General features: G+C 45.3%; 1 protein-coding gene across 3 annotated transcripts in view; it reads right to left on the reverse strand.

Annotated features, from left to right (window-relative positions):
- Positions 1 to 462: 462 nt before the first annotated feature.
- The window catches only part of eprs1 (glutamyl-prolyl-tRNA synthetase 1), a 96,612-nt gene continuing 76,828 nt past the window's right edge, over positions 463 to 20,246 (reverse strand). For all 3 annotated transcript variants that reach the window (XM_084337191.1, XM_084337192.1, XM_084337190.1), the window contains 11 exons: positions 18,450 to 18,659; positions 14,956 to 15,028; positions 12,885 to 12,964; positions 12,638 to 12,739; positions 9,702 to 9,857; positions 8,883 to 9,080; positions 7,990 to 8,163; positions 6,946 to 7,106; positions 5,123 to 5,201; positions 4,802 to 4,866; positions 463 to 1,770 (listed from right to left, as the gene is read on the reverse strand). In XM_084337191.1, the coding sequence (XP_084193317.1) occupies positions 1,620 to 1,770; positions 4,802 to 4,866; positions 5,123 to 5,201; positions 6,946 to 7,106; positions 7,990 to 8,163; positions 8,883 to 9,080; positions 9,702 to 9,857; positions 12,638 to 12,739; positions 12,885 to 12,964; positions 14,956 to 15,028; positions 18,450 to 18,659 (1,449 nt within the window). In that variant the 3' untranslated portion in view covers positions 463 to 1,619. The remainder of the gene's footprint in view (positions 1,771 to 4,801; positions 4,867 to 5,122; positions 5,202 to 6,945; positions 7,107 to 7,989; positions 8,164 to 8,882; positions 9,081 to 9,701; positions 9,858 to 12,637; positions 12,740 to 12,884; positions 12,965 to 14,955; positions 15,029 to 18,449; positions 18,660 to 20,246) is intronic.

The following is a 20,246-nucleotide window of genomic DNA, read 5'->3' on the forward strand; positions in this document are numbered from 1 at the left end:
TCAAACTGTCAGACTAGGTGTTGCAGATCAAATATGAACTAAGATCCAGAAATTGCATATCGCATTTCTCACCCGAATTGTCAAACACATTTTAGTGGCCCGTTTAGGTGGAAAAAGATGTGTTTTCTGCTCTCCAGAGTCCTCTGATCGGATGATGTGGGAAAGGGATACCAGAAAATAAACGTGGTTTATTGAAGAGTGGAGGGACTGGGAGACTCGTATCAATCACAGGCTACAAATGCATGGTGCTCACGGGACTGCCCCCCGCCACTAAAGACCGGAAGACAGCCAAGCTCTTCAAAGCAGCTACTTTATTTTTTAAACAAATAACATGAATGAATGAATGATCATTAGATTTATATAGCGTTTTTCTAGACACTCAAAAGCGCTCCACACTACACAATGGCTGAACATAATATATTATTATTATTATCATCACATTTAACACACGACACCACTCCGTGCAAATTCAGAATCCCTTTATTATAGACATTGTTTTATATATCCATAAAAGGAGAAAAACAAGAATGCAACAGTTATTACATGTTGTACAGTAAGTGGATTATTATGTTTCTGTCGGTACAACCACCAGCAATAAACCCCTTCGACCTGTGTCGTACGAGGGGGTCGTCCCTGCAGCGGTCCTGAGACAGACGGGCCGGGAGGACAGAGAGACGCGGAACAATAAAATAGGAGCTGGAACATTAACCCTTTCACTGCCACCAAACAGCAGGTTAACCCTTTCGACAATACACAGAAGGTTAACCAGGGATGTGTTCTTCATGGGACGTGCACCCAAAGATTTGAGCAGAAGCGCGTGCACACAGGAATGCGCTGCACTCGCCAACTCGCTATAAGTACCCACCTGGGCTACTTTGCATATCAATAGCGCCGGTCGTCAGGAGTGTTGAATACGTTCTCAGATACATTCATACAGAACTTGTGAATGAAATGTGTTACATTCCATTCGTAGAGGCAATTAGGCATTGTCTTTAGTCTGTGGTTAAGCGAGGGAACATTTATGCGCATGCACCGGGAGCGCGTGTGCACGTGGTGTCATTAGCGTGCGTGCAATCAGAGTTGATATGAGGAACGCACCTCTGCCCTTTAACCGTCGGTAGTGTGATAGTAAAGGGTTAACCTTCTGTAGTGTGGCAGTGAAAGGGTTAAGTCTGGATGTAGAAAACATTACTAGACAGAAACCGGAGCCACTGGTTAGGAGAAGACTCCTCTCTAGAAACGTGGCACTGCCCCTTTAATTAGGGAAACGGAATCAGCTCGTTAGCGGAAGGAGGGTTGCATCCGCTTCCTCTAATAATTTAATAGCGACGGTCTGAACACCGTCTCCCATGTAGGAAAAATAATGATTAAAATGTAAACACATATAACCCACCCAGAGACACCACAGCAGATACAAGAGAGAGTGGGAGAAGAGAGGGAGAGGAGAGGAGAAGAGGAAGAGGAGAAAAGTCCCTTTAAACAAAACTGTTTTACAGATTTTATGATTTATTTCTTACTGATGTAAAGCACTTTGAACTGCAATCCCCCGTATGAAAGGTGCTATACAAATAAAGTTATTATTATTAGTAGTATCGTTGTCTCCAGCAGAGACCCTCTAGTTAGTAGCTGCGGCCAAACAGAGTGTAGTACTGGGCGGCCTCCTTGCCGCTGACGCACAGCTGGCCCGGCTGCAGGGGCCTCAGGGGGGCGAAGGGGATGCACAGGCTCTTGGCTCCCATGGAGGGCGCTCCTGGCTCCAGATCCTGGTCCCTGGAGGTAGGAAGAGAGGATGGAGAGAAGACGAGGGGAGGAAAGAGAGAGAGGGGGGGGGGGGGGTTATATTCTGAGATTGACATTCTAGCATTCTATGTTTATAGCTAATCTCCATGTGTTAAAAAATATATATAAAAAAATTAAACTCTAACCCTAACTAACCTTATTGTCATGCACTTATACACCTAATAAACTAACCTACACTGTAGCACTCAACACTTTGATGAACATTGTTACTCAGCTGATAGAGTTGTGCCCTTCCTGATGACTTGTTGTACAAAACTTGTAAATCGCTTTGGATAAAAGCGTTCAGCTAAATGAGAAAATGTAAATGTTATGTGTATTATGTGTTATCGCAGTCATCAGTCTCATCATGTTTTTGTGGTAATCCTGCCACGGCCTGGACATTGAATTGGCAACGGTATATGTGACCAGGCGCGGATAATAGGGTCATATCGAGCAAGCTTCAAATAAAAATGTTTGTACATTATATCAAAGTACAAGTTCTTACCTACAAAATAAGCCATCACTTGTACAAATCGGGCGGATACTTTTCAACCTATGCCTTATGAACCATGACACTAACACAGTTCCTATTTGAGAGCCAGGGGGCCTGAAAATAACTGAGCCATTATTTTAAGTATGCATAATAAACTACTCTACCCAGAAATCAGTGCTATTATACTGTAACCCCTTTAACACCCCAGAGTCTGAGGGCAGCCATTCTGGCTTTGGTTATTCTGATGAGAGTATTCTGCCAATGAGAGAGCTATTCAAGATTTTATTATAATACAAGTACAAAAGAGGTAAAAACAAATACTAAAAAAAATTATATTATACACAACTGTAGAAAATGCAAAAATGAGGTAAAAATATGAATGAATGAAGTAGAAAATATGGTGTAATGTTAAAGTGTTTAAAGTGAGTTAATTTAAACACTGGCGGCTTCTGCTTAATGTGAATAGATTCATATGAATATGGCCGACTGTAACGGTGTGCTACACTACAGAGTTCACAGGCCTCTCTTCTCCAGAGAGAGACAATAAGATAGATACCAGTTTCCTCTGTGCGTTCAGTAGCTTAGCACAATGAATAGAAGCGGACATGGCCGGTTAGCCTTCGGGAGAGGTGTTAGTTGGACAATGCCTAGTTACCATAGCTCAGCGTATGTACGCCGTCTCTATGTGTTCAGGAGACTCAGGTGCATAAAAACCTGATTATAAGCATGTATCCTACAACCACAGCCAGCGCTGTGAGTGAATTAGACGAAGGAGAGCATTATGGCAGGAGACTTATTTTACGAAAGAGTGAGGAGGCACGGGCGGAAGTGGCAGTTTTTCAAAGTAAAATACCCGGAAGACAAATGAAAATAAAAGACATTTCCTTTTAAACAATGTTATTCTTTCTTTGCGGCCCGGTATCAAATGATCCACGGCCAGGTACCGGTCCGCGACCCGATGGTTGGGGACCTCTGCTATAGAGCCATCTCTCTATATACTCCGTTATGCACAAGTTTACAGACTTTCGGAGCGTGTATATTATTCAATGAGACTGCCAGCCAGCTTTTGCGCGATGGAGAAATACAATCTCAATTGTGAAGAGAGAAGATCTCCCGATCCAGATACAATTTAAATTATTTAAAGGTCCCCTGTCTTATAAATAGCCTTTTCCAGCGTTTAGCATTGTTTTCTAGCAATGTGGGGTTGTATCAACAATGACTGTCTCAGATTCTAACCCATTTTAGCGGATTGCTCCAATTCAGATGAGACAAGATCCTCCCCCACTGATTTGACTCGCTATCCTACGTAGCAAGGAGCTGATCTGCATATATATATATATTTTTAATCCTCTCTTTCTCCGATTTTTTTTCTCCGTTTTCTCCCCGTCCCAATTTAGTCATCGTGCCAATTCCCCCCCTCCCCTACCTGGTTGTTGTGAGCATGTTCTCCTACTGGTCGGTACAAGGGAACCCTGAAGTCATCCGCACGCTTCCTCCGACACGTGCGGTGACAGCCAGTGGCTCTCTTCTCACCTGGCAGCGAGGGCGAAGTGTAACACGTGGGAGGTCACGCTGCCTCCATCAAGTCCTGCCTCCACTGAGCAAGCGCCCATACCTGACCTGTAGGCGTCGCTGTCCACAACGCCAGATACCCACCCATGACTTGCCCTCCCCCTAACCCAGCCAAACGGGTTAGTATAGCGATCAGCCCAAGCCTCAAGCAATGCTGACTCCGGGAGTCGAGACCGCAGCCTCTTGCATTGGTGACGAGCGCAATCTCCGCTATGCCACCTGACCGCCACTGATCTGCATATCTAATTGTGTAGAATCGCCCAAATAGTGAAAGGAATAGCAAAACAGGGTACCCAACCTCATTGCTATACAATAAACACAGTAATTGAAGCATAATGGAGATTTATTCACAAAACCATCCACAGAAAAAGTAGAAAAAAAAAGAAAAAAAAGTTGCCTCCGTGTCTAGAAGCGTGAGACTGCCAGCCAGCTTTTGCGGAGAAATACAATTTCAATTGTGACGAGAGAAGATCATCTCCCGATTCAGATACAATTTAACACACACGGTTCCAAAGATATTAATGTTTTACGGCATATTTTCACACCGCAATGGATTTTTGTGCGTCTCATCTCCTATCCTCTCATGTTGTCTGTGCTTCTCCTCTCCGACACAGGAGACAGAGAGCACTCAGCCAGTGGCCACTCCCCTCAGACGCAACTGTAGTTTTTCACACAGCGAGGAGAATAATACAGTCGGACAATCTAACAAGAATTAACATATTTACAAGTCGTATTAAGTTTTGCAAACAAGGAGACTTATAGATAACATCTCAAAGGACAAAAAATTACCAATATCTCCATTTTTACCTATTTCTGAATGCGCAACGTTTATGGCGATTCTAAAGAATCTCCCCTTGCGCCGTATGGCGGGTTTAACCATGGCGGCCGGCGGGTCACATATTGATGATGAAATCCTCCATGTAGATAGTGATTAGATAGGGATCACGTATAACTTACTTGGCAGTGGTCTTCTTGATCCAATCCTCACAGTCAATACCTCCACAGAATGGGATCTGGACAATCTGTGTTGTGAGGAACAACTTCTATCAACACCAACTCACATCATAGTCTTCTATCAACACCAACTCACATCATAGTCTTCTATCAACACCAACTCACATCATAGTCTTCTATTAATCAACACCAACTCACATCATAGTCTTCTATCAACAACCTCACATGTTGTGAGTTGTAATAGTTGTAGTAGTAGTTGTAATAGTAGTAATAGTTGTAGTAGTAGCTGTTGTTGCCATGGTAACTGAGGCGTGTGGTACTCACCCTGCCCTGGTCCAGATCTGTCTGGAACTGTTCCATGGTGTCGGCTGTGACCATGTGATTATTAAGATCATCTGAAGCTCTGGAAGATACGGACAGACAAGTTAGTTTTGTTTTGCATTTGACAGCTGCAGGTATTTGAGTTAGGGTTAGGTGCATCTGCAGGTGTCTGGGTTATAATACTAATAATAATAATACATTTGATTTATAAAGCGCTTTTCAGGAACCCAAAGACGCTGACAATAAGCAAAACAAATGAACAGAGAAACAAAGAACCACAGGGAATCAGCAACAGTATGAATATGCAGGACATAAAACCACGGGTAACAAGTAACAGATACAGAGTCCAGTAGGGGACCAGTCAGGGAAGTAAGGAAACCGAGGGGAGGGGGGGGGGGGGGACAGGAGAGGGAGAGAAAGTAGGGAAGGGGAGGGGAGGTGGTAGGTTGGAGGAGGGTGGTTATGAGTAGGGAAGGTTGTATGCTTGGGAGAACAGGTAGGTTTTGAGTCGGGATTTAAAGATGGAGAGTGAGGGAGAGTCTCTGATGGTCTGAGGGAGGGAGTTCCAAAGTCTGGGTGCAGCTCGTGAGAAAGCCCGGTCACCAAAACCTTTGAGTTTGGATGACGGGACGGTGAGGGAAGCAGTGGAAGAGGACCGGAGGGAACGGGTGGGGCGGTAGGGGAGAAGGAGGTCAGTCAGGTAGGGGGGGGGGCATGTGTCTGGGTTATGGTTAGTGTTAGGTGCAGGTGTCTGGATTATGGTTAGTGTTATGGTGCAGGTGTCTGGGTTAGTGGTTAGTGTTATGGTGCAAGTGTCTGGGTTATGGTTAGTGTTATGGTGCAGGTGTCTGGATTATGGTTAGTGTTATGGTGCAGGTGTCTGGGTTATGGTTAGTCTTATGGTGCAGGTGTCTGGGTTATGGTTAGTGTTAGGTGCAGGTGTCTGGGTTAGTGTTAGGTGCAGGTGTCTGGATTATGGTTAGTGTTATGGTGCAGGTGTCTGGGTTATGGTTAGTGTTATGGTGCAGGTGTCTGGATTATGGTTAGTGTTATGGTGCAGGTGTCTGGGTTATGGTTAGTGTTAGGTGCAGGTGTCTGGGTTAGTGTTAGGTGCAGGTGTCTGGATTATGGTTAGTGTTATGATGCAGGTGTCTGGGTTATGGTTAGTGTTATGGTGCAGGTGTCTGGGTTATGGTTAGTGTTATGGTGCAGGTGTCTGGGTTATGGTTAGTGTTATGGTGCAGGTGTCTGGGTTAGTGGTTAGTGTTATGGTGCAGGTGTCTGGATTATGGTTAGTGTTATGGTGCAGGTGTCTGGATTATGGTTAGTGTTATGGTGCAGGTGTCTGGATTATGGTTAGTGTTATGGTGCAGGTGTCTGGGTTATGGTTAGTGTTATGGTGCAGGTGTCTGGATTATGGTTAGTGTTATGGTGCAGGTGTCTGGGTTAGTGGTTAGTGTTATGGTGCAGGTGTCTGGATTATGGTTAGTGTTATGGTGCAGGTGTCTGGATTATGGTTAGTGTTATGGTGCAGGTGTCTGGGTTAGTGGTTAGTGTTATGGTGCAGGTGTCTGGATTATGGTTTAGTGTTATGGTGCAGGTGTCTGGATTAGTGGTTAGTGTTATGGTGCAGGTGTCTGGATTAGTGGTTAGTGTTATGGTGCAGGTGTCTGGATTATGGTTTAGTGTTATGGTGCAGGTGTCTGGATTATGGTTTAGTGTTATGGTGCAGGTGTCTGGATTATGGTTAGTGTTATGGTGCAGGTGTCTGGGTTATGGTGCAGGTGTCTGGGTTATGGTTGGTGTTATGGTTTAGGGTTAGTTACTTCTTGAACAGGTTCTGCTGGATGTCCTCCAGCATGTGGACCATCCTCTTCTCTGCTTCGGCCTCAGGCAGCGTGATCTTCTCGCCCGTGTCTCTCCTCACCGCCACACACTGCTGCAGCTTCAGGTCCTTGGGCCCCACCTCCAGGCGGATGGGCACTCCCTGGAGAGAAGGTGAGAGGGCTTTAATTTCTCATACTTATATTTATGTATTAGTTCAAGGGACTACTCTTCTAAAAGATCACTTATTATTATAAAATCGCTTCTCAAGTAACTTTAACCTGTTAAGCCTTCTTGGTATCTAGGGACATCTATGGACCTCAGTGAATGTATTCCCAATGTCAGACATATTGTGTCCGTTACTAGGCTTGAGTAAATTGTAATGAACCAAAAGGAGAATATCAATTATTATTATTAGTCATTTTTCTTTCCATCTTTGACGGTGAATAACGCAGTGCTGACTGAACAAAGGCTAAAAGATGCCACTGAGCTCATTCAGCTACTTCTTGAGATCAAGTATAGTCAATATCTAAACAAATGAACAATGGGGAGATCATTTACAGGGTTTTTTGTAGATTCAGTACTGAATTCTGCCATCCGGACACATGCAATATGAAATATGAATATAGAATATAAAATGGCTTTATAGGGTCAAGTGAGGCATAATTTTCGATGCAATGCGCTGAGATTTCTATAAGCTCATATTTAGCTTAATAACACTTAAAATCATTGGTAAACAAACATAGTACTGAAAATATACACTTTGACTGCTGTTTCGATAGGGTTAGGGTCTTTACTCTTGGCTACATTTGAAAAGGAAACACAACCTCACTTAATACGGACTGTATTGATCTACTTGTGCAATGTTAAATAAATCTCGGCCCGGTACCGGGCTTAACAGGTTACTAATGTCAGTGTTGGATTCCTTGTAGGAATTCATGCACACTTCAATCAAGATGTGTAAAATTGACCTGTCCGCCAGGGAAGCAAAGGTTGTGATTGGAGGATGAAAAAGAAAGAGGGCAGGGTTTTCAGATGCTTTTTACCTTGAGCTCCCAGTGGTTGAACTTCCAGCCGGGGGAGTAGTTGTCCCGGAGGTCGGCCTTGACCCTGACCTCTAACCTCTGGAGCCGGGACAGGTACTTGGAGCACTGAGCCAAAAGAGCCTCCCTCTCTGCCTCTGGTAGAGACACTCCTATACCGCATGGTATGATGACGACCTAGAGGGAGGAGAGAGCCAGAGAGCGCTGTGAGTGTACAGTGGAAGTACTGAGTGCATGTGGTAAATGGCTGTATTTATATAGCGCTTTATTCAAATCGCTTTACAATTTGTTCCTCACATTTTACGCATTCACTCACACACTGACGGCAGAGGCAACCGTGCGAGGTGCCAACTTGCTCATCAGGAGCAATTAGGGGTTAAGTGTCTTGCTCAAGGACACTTCGACAAGCTGCCCGGGAGGAGCGGGAATCGAACCGGGAACCTCCGGATTGCCAGACGACTGCTCTACCTCCCGAGCCATTGTCGCCCCCAAAGTGTACAGTATGTACTGAGTGTACAGTATGTACTGAGTGTATAGTAAGTACTGAGTGTATAGTAAGTACTGAGTGTAAGTACTGAGTGTACAGTATGTACTGAGTGTATAGTAAGTACTGAGTGTACAGTATGTACTGAGTGTACAGTATGTACTGAGTGTACAGTAAGTACTGAGTGTACAGTATGTACAGTAAGTACTGAGTGTACAGTATGTACTGAGTGTACAGTATGTACTGAGTGTATAGTAAGTACTGAGTGTACAGTATGTACTGAGTGTACAGTAAGTACTGAGTGTACAGTATGTACTGAGTGTACAGTAAGTACTGAGTGTACAGTATGTACTGAGTGTAAGTACTGAGTGTACAGTAAGTAGAGTGTACAGTAAGTACTGAGTCTACAGACCTGCAGACAGGCCACTCTGGGGGGAAGCACAAGGCCCATGTTGTCTCCGTGGACCATGGTCAGAACGCCGATGGTTCTGGTCGTGATGCCCCACGAGTTCTGCCAGGCCAGCTGCTTCTCCCCCGGCTTCTTGGGATCCTCAAACACGATCTCAAACATCTTGGAGAAGTTCTGACCCAGATGGTGGGAGGTGGCTCCCTGTGGAGGAAGGAGCAGAGGAGGAGGTGAAGACAAGATCACTTTGATTCAATAAGGAGCAGAGGAGGAGGTGAAGACAAGATCACTTTGATTCAATAAGGAGCAGAGGAGGAGGTGAAGACAAGATCACTTTGATTCAATAAGGAGCAGAGGAGGAGGTGAAGACGAGATCACTTTGATTCAATAAGGAGCAGAGGAGGAGGTGAAGACGAGATCACTTTGATTCAATAAGGAGCAGAGGAGGAGGTGAAGACGAGATCACTTTGATTCAATAAGGAGCAGAGGAGGAGGTGAAGACGTGATCACTTTGATTCAATAAGGAGCAGAGGAGGAGGTGAAGACAAGATCACTTTGATTCAATAAGTAGCAGAGGAGGAGGTGAAGACGAGATCACTTTGATTCAATAAGGAGCAGAGGAGGTGAAGACGAGATCACTTTGATTCAATAAGGAGCAGAGGAGGTGAAGACGAGATCACTTTGATTCAATAAGGAGCAGAGGAGGAGGTGAAGACAAGATCACTTTGATTCAATAAGGAGCACTTTGATTCAATTTGATTCATTGTCACTTTAAAGCCTATAATGTCCTCACAGGTCTGGTAACAGAAGTGTGTGTGTGTGTACCTGAATGGCCCGGCCACTAGCAGAGATGTAGGCCTCCACGGTGGTGGTGTAGTCTCCCCCAGCAAACTTCTCCTTCTCCGTCTTCCTGCCCTTCACCACGGGGATGGCCATCAGCTCCTCGTACACTCTGGCGTACAGGTCCAGGATCAGCAGCACCTGCAGACACACGGACAGAAACACGTTTACACTCTGGTGTACAGCAGGTCCAGGATAATAAAAATAATATCGATAATAAAATTATTTTTTATTTTTATTTATTGTGACCTGCAACAGGGCAGCTTTAAAACCAGAGACAGTGGACAGACTTGTCTTTCTTGCCTGCAACTTAAAGTAATGGCTTTGCTTGTCCAAATGACAATACTGACCAAATTGAGATTTCTTTTTCTCTTGTCCATTTATTTTGTTTGCTTTCTAATTTAAAATACAGTTTGAAACCGTCTGTACACAGTAGGCTATGTGTGCTAGCAGAGCTAGTCTCCAGTCGCGAGTCACGGTGCACATGTGCGGTGGTTTGTCCACCAAAAAAGCGCCAAAAGATAGAAAATAAACTAGCAGCGCCAGAACTGTTCAACTCCCCTGGAGCCACAGCCAGCAGAGAAGCCGGTTTACTTTCGCTTTCAAACCAGCTGCAGCCTGAGAACTGGAGTGTGAGGGGATGTAACACTAAAGATGACAACGACAAAGAATTGCTGCAAAATAAACATACATTTGTTGTTTAACACTTTCAGAGCCGGCAGGGGGTGGTCGTCCTTTACGTGGTGGATGCCAGCATCCACTTCAATGATAGCGTTAAAAACGCATAATCTATGTCTTAAATTATGGCTATGCGTCTAATCTGCCCGTCACTTATCAATGACTCGTTTGCAGTCAACATTGTCGAAACGGATTGTTTTTTAATCTGTTCATTTCCGTTTTATAGCATTTCGAAAAGCTATCGTTTTCTTGAAAATTTCAGGAAAATAGAAAGATTCCGTCAAAAAACGACATTTACTGGAATATTCTCGAATACACTAGAAACGGTCATTTTTCAGCCTATTTATGAATCGTTTTCAAATAAACGCTAGATTATCGATAGTATACTGTATGTGTACTTATGCACGCTATAGAAGCAAGCTGAGAAATCTATTCTCTCATTTCCTGATCCAACGCGCACACACACACACACACGGGGCACGCTGTTATCTCAGTGAAAACAGCTCCGATTATCCTAAAACTGGTAACATAGACTCCTTACCTGCGATCAGATGTTCTCCAAAAAGATTATTCCAATTCCTGATCGCCATTCCAAATATCGATCGCGTTTATTGATTGATTATTGGCTACTGTAAATATATATTCCAGGTTGTTTTCCATCTCGCGATCACTTCCCTGTTCATCAGATCCCTCGCCAGCATAGTTGAGCGAGGAGGCTCCCCCCCCACAAATCCGCCAGTGTAATCGAATGGGGTGCAGTTACACAGGGATAGACGATAGGGGGCGGTATTTTCCCATTGGAGCTCAGAGAGAGGCTGATGAAATATGAATTCAGATCGCTAATAATAATAAAAAAAAACTGCTCTCAACGGGGGGCATAAAATAACGATATATAGCGTCGGCGGCATTGAAAGTGTTAAATAATAATAAAAAAAAATAGGAGCAGGTCTGTGGTTCTAAAGGAGCAGGTCTGTGGTTCTAAAGGAGCAGGTCTGTGGTTCTGAGGAGGTCTGTGGTTCTAAAGGAGCAGGTCTGTGGTTCTAAAGGAGCAGGTCAGTGGTTCTAAAGGAGCAGGTCAGTGGTTCTAAAGGAGCAGGTCTGTGGTTCTAAAGGAGCAGGTCAGTGGTTCTAAAGGAGCAGGTCAGTGGTTCTAAAGGAGCAGGTCTGTGGTTCTAAAGGAGCAGGTCTGTGGTTCTAAAGGAGCAGGTCTGTGGTTCTAAAGGAGCAGGTCAGTGGTTCTAAAGGAGCAGGTCTGTGGTTCTAAAGGAGCAGGTCTGTGGTTCTAAAGGAGCAGGTCTGTGGTTCTAAAGGAGCAGGTCTGTGGTTCTAAAGGAGCAGGTCAGTGGTTCTAAAGGAGCAGGTCAGTGGTTCTAGAGGAGCAGGTCTGTGGTTCTAAATGAGCAGGTCTGTGGTTCTAAAGGAGCAGGTCTGTGGTTCTAAAGGAGCAGGTCTGTGGTTCTAGAGGAGCAGGTCTGTGGTTCTAAAGGAGCAGGTCTGTGGTTCTAAATGAGCAGGTCTGTGGTTCTAAAGGAGCAGGTCAGTGGTTCTAAAGGAGCAGGTCAGTGGTTCTAAAGGAGCAGGTCAGTGGTTCTAAAGGAGCAGGTCAGTGGTTCTAGAGGAGCAGGTCTGTGGTTCTAGAGGAGCAGGTCTGTGGTTCTAAAGGAGCAGGTCTGTGGTTCTAGAGGAGCAGGTCTGTGGTTCTAAATGAGCAGGTCTGTGGTTCTAAAGGAGCAGGTCTGTGGTTCTAAATGAGCAGGTCTGTGGTTCTAAAGGAGCAGGTCAGTGGTTCTAAAGGAGCAGGTCAGTGGTTCTAAAGGAGCAGGTCAGTGGTTCTAGAGGAGCAGGTCTGTGGTTCTAGAGGAGCAGGTCAGTGGTTCTAAAGGAGCAGGTCTGTGGTTCTAAAGGAGCAGGTCTGTGGTTCTAAAGGAGCAGGTCAGTGGTTCTAAAGGAGCAGGTCTGTGGTTCTAAAGGAGCAGGTCAGTGGTTCTAAAGGAGCAGGTCAGTGGTTCTGAGGAGCAGGTCAGTGGTTCTAAAGGAGCAGGTCAGTGGTTCTAAAGGAGCAGGTCAGTGGTTCTGAGGAGCAGATCTGTGGTTCTAAAGGAGCAGGTCTGTGGTTCTAAAGGAACAGGTCTGTGGTTCTAAAGGAGCAGGTCAGTGGTTCTGAGGAGCGGGTCTGTGGTTCTAAAGGAGCAGGTCTGTGGTTCTAAAGGAGCAGGTCAGTGGTTCTGAGGAGCGGGTCTCACCTCCTCGGTCGCCTCCTCCTTCGTGGCGAAGGCCGTGTGACCCTCCTGCCACAGGAACTCCCTGGTCCTCAGGAACGGCTGCGGGTGCTTGAACTCCCACCTCTGGAGGAGGAGGAGGAGGAGGAGGAGGAAGAGGAGGAGGAGGAGGAGGAAGAGGAGGAGGAGGTAGAGATAATTACTTTCACATAGATTCTGCAGAAGGATATCGTTACGATCCAAGAAGACGAGTGGAGGAAGGGAGACTGACCACCACGTTGCACCACTGGTTGAGCTTGATGGGAAGGTCTCTGTGGGACTGGACCCACTTGGCGTAGGCAGGATACATGGCTGCAGGACAGACGAGACAGAGCTGTGACTTCTACCATAGATTAGACCGGATAAGAGCGGCAAGACATGTAACCCCCTAACTGCTCCCGACGAGCAGGTTGGCACCTTGCAGGTTAAACTACTGAGTGTAGTAGTGCTAATCAGATGTAATGTACAGTAGGGCCGTCCCCGAAGCCTGTTTTTAGGGTTCGAACTTCGCCCGAACTTGTGCTTTGTAACGTGGCTTCATGTTTTCATCCACTGAGCCGTGAGGCTCCACATGCTTGTTTTGGTTGAGGTCTGAACTCGCAAATTGCCCATAAATATCGTTTTTGTGGGTATTGTCCAGTTGTTGCTGTGTGTTTTTATCTGCCCAAAATTCAAGCAAGTAACGACGTTGTGTGTGTCAGCAAGTTGATACAAAAGCCTCCCCCGCTCCCACTGGCGGGCACCCGGAACCACCTATTTCAGCGGTCCAGGTTCAGCGCCCCCGGGGACGAATCAGCACCCCCCGGGGACGAATCAGCACCCCCGGGGACGGGGGGGGGGGGGGGAGCGTTCTCACTCAGACAGACACACCCCTTTTAGGTGCGAATCGGCTCTGATTCGACCCCAAATGGTGAGTGAGAAAGCACCCTTACTCTGCCACCAGACTCTGGACTAGGACCCCCCCCCCCCCCCCACTGACACACACACACACACACCCAGCTCTCCCCCCTCTCTTCCTCTGCCTGCCCCCACAGACTCTGGACTAGGAGCCCCCCCCCACTGACACACACACACACACAGCTCTCCCCCCTCTCTTCCTCTGCCTGCCCCCACCAGACTCTGGACTAGGACCCCCCCCCCCACTGACACACACACACACACCCAGCTCTCCCCCCTCTCTTCCTCTGCCTGCCCCCACAGACTCTGGACTAGGACCCCCCCCCACTGACACACACACACACCCAGCTCTCCCCCCTCTCTTCCTCTGCCTGCCCCCACAGACTCTGGACTAGGACCCCCCCCCCCACTGACACACACAGCCACTTTACTAACTCACTGCCACTTTATTTATTTTTACCATGTACCACTGCTGCTAGAATATTTGCAGAAAATTCTCTTTTACCTCTTTTATTTATTTCACTCATTCATTTAATTTTTTAGCTACAGTTTATATTGTATATAGTCCTGTATATTGTGTATGTATATTGTGTCCTATATGTTACTTTATGTTTATATTGTCGAGACCTTTTTATATACACCGTGGGAAGGGGGGAACGTCATTTAATTTTTCTGTATGTCTTGCACATTATGGTAATCTGTCTCACTGGTGTGTGTGTGTGTTTGTGTGTTGCTGACATGTCTCACTGGTGTGTGTGTGTGTTTGTGTGTTGCTGACCTGTCTCACTGGTGTGTGTGTGTTTGTGTTTTGCTGACATGTCTCACTGGTGTGTGTGTGTTTGTGTGTTGCTGACATGTCTCACTGGTGTGTGTGTGTGTGTTTGTTGCTGACCTGTCTCACTGGTGTGTGTGTGTGTTTGTGTGTGTTGCTGACCTGTCTCACTGGTGTGTGTGTGTTTGTGTGTTGCTGACCTGTCTCACTGGTGTGTGTGTGTTAGTGTGTTGCTGACATGTCTCACTGGTGTGTGTGTGTGTTTGTGTGTTGCTGACATGTCTCACTGGTGTGTGTGTGTGTTGCTGACCTGTCTCACTGGTGTGTGTGTGTGTTGCTGACATGTCTCACTGGTGTGTGTGTGTTTGTGTGTTGCTGACATGTCTCACTGGTGTGTGTGTTTGTTGCTGACATGTCTCACTGGTGTGTGTGTGTGTTTGTTGCTGACCTGTCTCACTGGTGTGTGTGTGTGTGTGTGTGTGTGTTGCTGACCTGTCTCACTGGTGTGTGTGTGTTTGTTGCTGACCTGTCTCACTGGTGTATGTGTGTGTGTGTTTGTTGCTGACCTGTCTCACTGGTGTGTGTGTGTTTGTTGCTGACCTGTCTCACTGGTGTGTGTGTGTGTGTTGCTGACCTGTCTCACTGGTGGGTCTGAGAGCAATGGGCTCTGCCAGCTCAGTATTCCCTGAACGAGTGACCCAGGCCACCTGGAGAGGAGAGACACGGTGTCACAACAATAATAACAATAATAATAGATTGGATTTGTAATGCACTTTTTGTTCGCTGGGATCCCAAAGTGCTACACTACATGGTTAAAACAGTTAAAAAAATAGAAATAAAATAGTTATTAGTAAAATAAAACAAAATACAGAATAAAACAACACATGTAGTCACAACAATAACACATGTAGTCACAACAATAACACACGTAGTCACAACAATAACACATGTAATCACAACAATAACATGTAGTCACAACAACATGTAGTCACAACAATAACACACATAGTCACAACAATAACACACATAGTCACAACAATAACACACGTAGTCACAACAATAACACACGTAGTCACAACAATAACACACGTAGTCACAACAATAACATGTAGTCACAACAATAACACACGTAGTCACAACAATAACACACGTAGTCACAACAATAACATGTAGTCACAACAATAACATGTAGTCACAACAATAACACACGTAGTCAATAACATGTAGTCACAACAATAACATGTAGTCACAACAATAACATGTAGTCACAACAATAACACACGTAGTCACAACAATAACACATGTAGTCACAACAATAACATGTAGTCACAACAATAACATGTAGTCACAACAATAACATGTAGTCACAACAATAACACACGTAGTCACAACAATAACACATGTAGTCACAACAATAACATGTAGTCACAACAATAACATGTAGTCACAACAATAACACACATAGTCACAACAATAACATGTAGTCACAACAATAACACGTAGTCACAACAATAACACATGTAGTCACAACAATAACATGTAGTCACAACAATAACATGTAGTCACAACAATAACACACATAGTCACAACAATAACATGTAGTCACAACAATTCACACGTGTAGTCACAACAATAACATGTAGTCACAACAATAACATGTAGTCACAACAATAACACACGTAGTCACAACAATAACACATGTAGTCACAACAATAACACACGTAGTCACAACAATAACACACATAGTCACAACAATAACACATGTAGTCACAACAATAACACATGTAATGGGCGGCTACGTGGTGCAGTGGGCAAGGCGCTCACCATGAATACTGGAGACTGGGCTCAAACAGGTTCGCCTCCCTGTTCGAGCCCAGCGCTCCACATTGCTTTCAGTTTAGCTGGTCGTCCGCACTAATACACATTGGCAGTATTAGGGGGAGGGAAACTGATGGGTGGGGATCGGGCGTTGTGGACAGCGACTCCTACAGGTCGGTTGGTGCGCCTGCGCAGTCGAATCAGGAAGCGATGGGGGCGGCGCCCCTCCAAAGCGCAGACCCCCGACGCTGAAAGATTGCGCTGCGCAGGTCGAAAGATGCGACTGCTGTTACTAGGGATGCACCGATATGAAAATTTGCCACCGATACCGATACTTCAACTAACACAATCGGCCGATACCGATATTTGTGGCAATTCTTTTTTTTTTAAATATTATTATTTATTTTTTTGGTAATATTTATTTTTTTTGTAATATTTATATAATTTTTTATGAAACTACTGTATATTTGTGTTACAAATTGTGCTCACCGATATGAACATAGGCCTCTTTACTTACTTAAAAAAAGGAAACATCAAGAAATAGCACTATCTCTCTCCCAGTATGTTCTGCAGGGCTGCAGCTAGATACTAGTTCTCCCAGTATGGTCTACCGGCTGGGCTGCAGCTGGATACTATTGTCTCAACCAGAGCTCTCAACCAATGACATTTTGATTGACAGTCGATTCTGCCAATTACGTCACACACCGCTTGCACCCGCCTCTGCTGTTACCACCAATCGGCAAGCGCGTATACATTTTTTATTTCCGCTTTTGTCCGCCATTGATTTTGACGAGAGGTTATCTACAACAACAACAACGGCGGCGCGGCCGACGTTTAGCTTTTAGCTCCGCAGGATGACTTAAACGAGGCATAATGATTTTACTGCAACGAATGTTATAATAAAACAAAGCCTTTCTATACATGTGTCTGATTGGAAACTTTATTAACAGATTGCAGAATGGGTAAAACTCAGGGCTCTATGAGCAACGGAAGGAACTGAGCTAGTATGAACGCGTAATGCTTGCTACTTTCGGGTAAATAATATGCTGATGTTATTGAACGTGTAACACTAACTATATAACGTTAATGCCACAAAACGAATGCCTTGTTAATCATAAGTAGTAACTTTGATGCAGTAGCTTGTGTGTGTGTGTGTGTGTGGGATTGGGGACGGCGTTGTGCAGGTCGCGAGTGAACTTTTTTTTGTCTTTTGACGCTACACAAATTGATGGATATTTATCGGCTACTGCCATCGGCACATTTGAGCTTATCGGCCGATAGGCCGATTGCAGTCAACAAGGCACTTATCGGCCGATACAGATACATCGGTGCACCCCTAGCTGTTACCTCGAGTACCGGAGGGGACTCATGCTATGTATGACTTAGTCCACGTTTAGACGAGCGTTTTGTGAACAGAAACCGCAAAAGTCATCTTGCGGTTTCACTTTTAATTTTACGTTTAGACGAGCGTTTTGGAGTGGAATTCTCCGTGCAGACGACGCTGTAACGACGGAGACCCGCTGTCACACGATTGGCGCATATGTCACATGACGTGCTGTGAAGACCCGCCCTACTCTGCCTCTGATTCGCAGACTGTGGATGGGGAATGTGATTGCACCAAAGCAGAGTCACTCACAGACAGTGGGTCCACTCACGCGGGACAGATTCTTGTGTATTTAACCCTTTCACTGCCACACGACAGCCGGTTGTGTGATAGTAAAGGGGTAACCTTCTGGCGTGTGGCAGTGAAAGGGTTAAAAGTACTGCCAATGTAGCCTTCAGGTGATCTCCGTTGATATAAGTCAGACATACTTGCTTTGTTTACGTCTCGGCTACTGGCGCATACCTGCTACCTGTGACGTAAGCAGTACGCGCGACCAGAGCCGTGGCAACCCTTTCGTCATCGTTTTAACAGATTTATACGTTTTGATAGTTTAGACGAGATCGCAAAGCTTTTGCGTTTCTAGGAATTCCACCCTGGAAGGTAGTCTCACTTTTTTGCGGTTTCACCCCGTAAAAACGCCGTTTCCGTATAAACGAAAGGCACATCTGCAAAAATATTTTTGCGGATTCACCTGCTAGCGTTTCCGTCTAAGCGGGGCCTTAGTCCACATTGCAGCCGGCTTGTGGGAGGCAAGAAACAGCGTTCGAGACAGGGGAGAGTTGAAATGGATGATACGAAAAAATATTGGGATGGGAGAAAAAAGTGGATAAAAAATATATATATTTAACGACTATTTGAATATTCAAAGCCCGATGCCCATCCCTAGTTGACGGAACAGATTTGAACACGGCGTGGGCCCTCTTTACCTCGGGGGCGAAGTCCTCGATGTGGGACTTCTCCTTCTCCAGCGCCGCCTGGGAGACGAACATGGGGAAGTAACAGTTCTCCACGCCCAGCTTCTTGATCTCCCTGTCGAAGAACTCCTTGATGGACTCCCAGATGGAGTAGGACCAGGGCCGGAGCACGTAGCAGCCGCTCACATCGTAGTACTCGATCATCTCTGCCTTAGTGATGACCTGAGGACAGACATCACAGTACTGTATCATCTCTGCCTTAGTGATGACCTGAGACAGACATCACAGACTCTATCATCTCTGCCTTAGTGATGACCTGAGACACAGACATCACAGACTCTATCATCTCTGCTTAGTGATGACTTGAGACACAGACATCACAGACTATCATCTCTGCCTTAGTGATGACCTGAGACACAGACATCACAGACTATCATCTCTGCCTTAGTGATGACCTGAGACACAGACATCACAAACTGTATCATCTCTGCCTTAGTGATGACCTGAGACACAGACATCACAGACTATCATCTCTGCCTTAGTGATGACCTGAGACACAGACATCACAGACTGCATCATCTCTGCCTTAGTGATGACCTGAGACACAGACATCACAGACTATCATCTCTGTCTTAGTGATGACCTGAGACACAGACATCACAAACTGTATCATCTCTGCCTTAGTGATGACCTGAGACACAGACATCACAGACTGCATCATCTCTGCCTTAGTGATGACCTGAGACACAGACATCACAGACTATCATCTCTGCTTAGTGATGACCTGAGACACAGACATCACAGACTATCATCTCTGTCTTAGTGATGACCTGAGACACAGACATCACAGACTATCATCTCTGCCTTAGTGATGACCTGAGACACAGACATCACAAACTGTATCATCTCTGCCTTAGTGATGACCTGAGACACAGACATCACAGACTCTATCATCTCTGCTTAGTGATGACCTGAGACACAGACATCACAGACTGCATCATCTCTGCCTTAGTGATGACCTGAGACACAGACATCACAGACTGCATCATCTCTGCCTTAGTGATGACCTGAGACACAGACATCACAGACTCTATCATCTCTGTCTTAGTGATGACCTGAGACACAGACATCACAGACTATCATCTCTGCTTAGTGATGACCTGAGACACAGACATCACAAACTATCATCTCTGCCTTAGTGATGACCTGAGACAGACATCACAGACTATCATCTCTGCCTTAGTGATGACCTGAGACACAGACATCACAAACTATCATCTCTGCCTTAGTGATGACCTGAGACAGACATCATAAACTGTATCATCTCTGCCTTAGTGATGACCTGAGACACAGACATCACAGACTGCATCATCTCTGCCTTAGTGATGACCTGAGACACAGACATCACAGACTCTATCATCTCTGCCTTAGTGATGACCTGAGACACAGACATCACAGACTGCATCATCTCTGCCTTAGTGATGACCTGAGACACAGACATCACAGACTCTATCATCTCTGTCTTAGTGATGACCTGAGGACAGACATCACAGACTATCATCTCTGCCTTAGTGATGACCTGAGACACAGACATTAAAAAGGGACGTTGTTTAACCTATTACGCCCTAGCCCTATTTTCTGAAAATCCGCCTAAAAATACATACCCAAGTAAATGGAAGATTGCTCCACTTCTACAAGGTAAATTTGCATGTTCTTGGTATCTAGGGACATCTATGGATCTCAGGGAATGTATTCCCAGTGTCAGAAATATTGTGTCTGTTACTAGGCTTGAGTAAATTGTAATGAAAC

The sequence above is a fragment of the Notolepis coatsorum genome, assembly GCF_963971535.1.
Source record: "Notolepis coatsorum genome assembly, chromosome: 20".
In the NCBI taxonomy this organism is placed as follows: Eukaryota; Metazoa; Chordata; class Actinopteri; order Aulopiformes; family Paralepididae; genus Notolepis; species Notolepis coatsorum.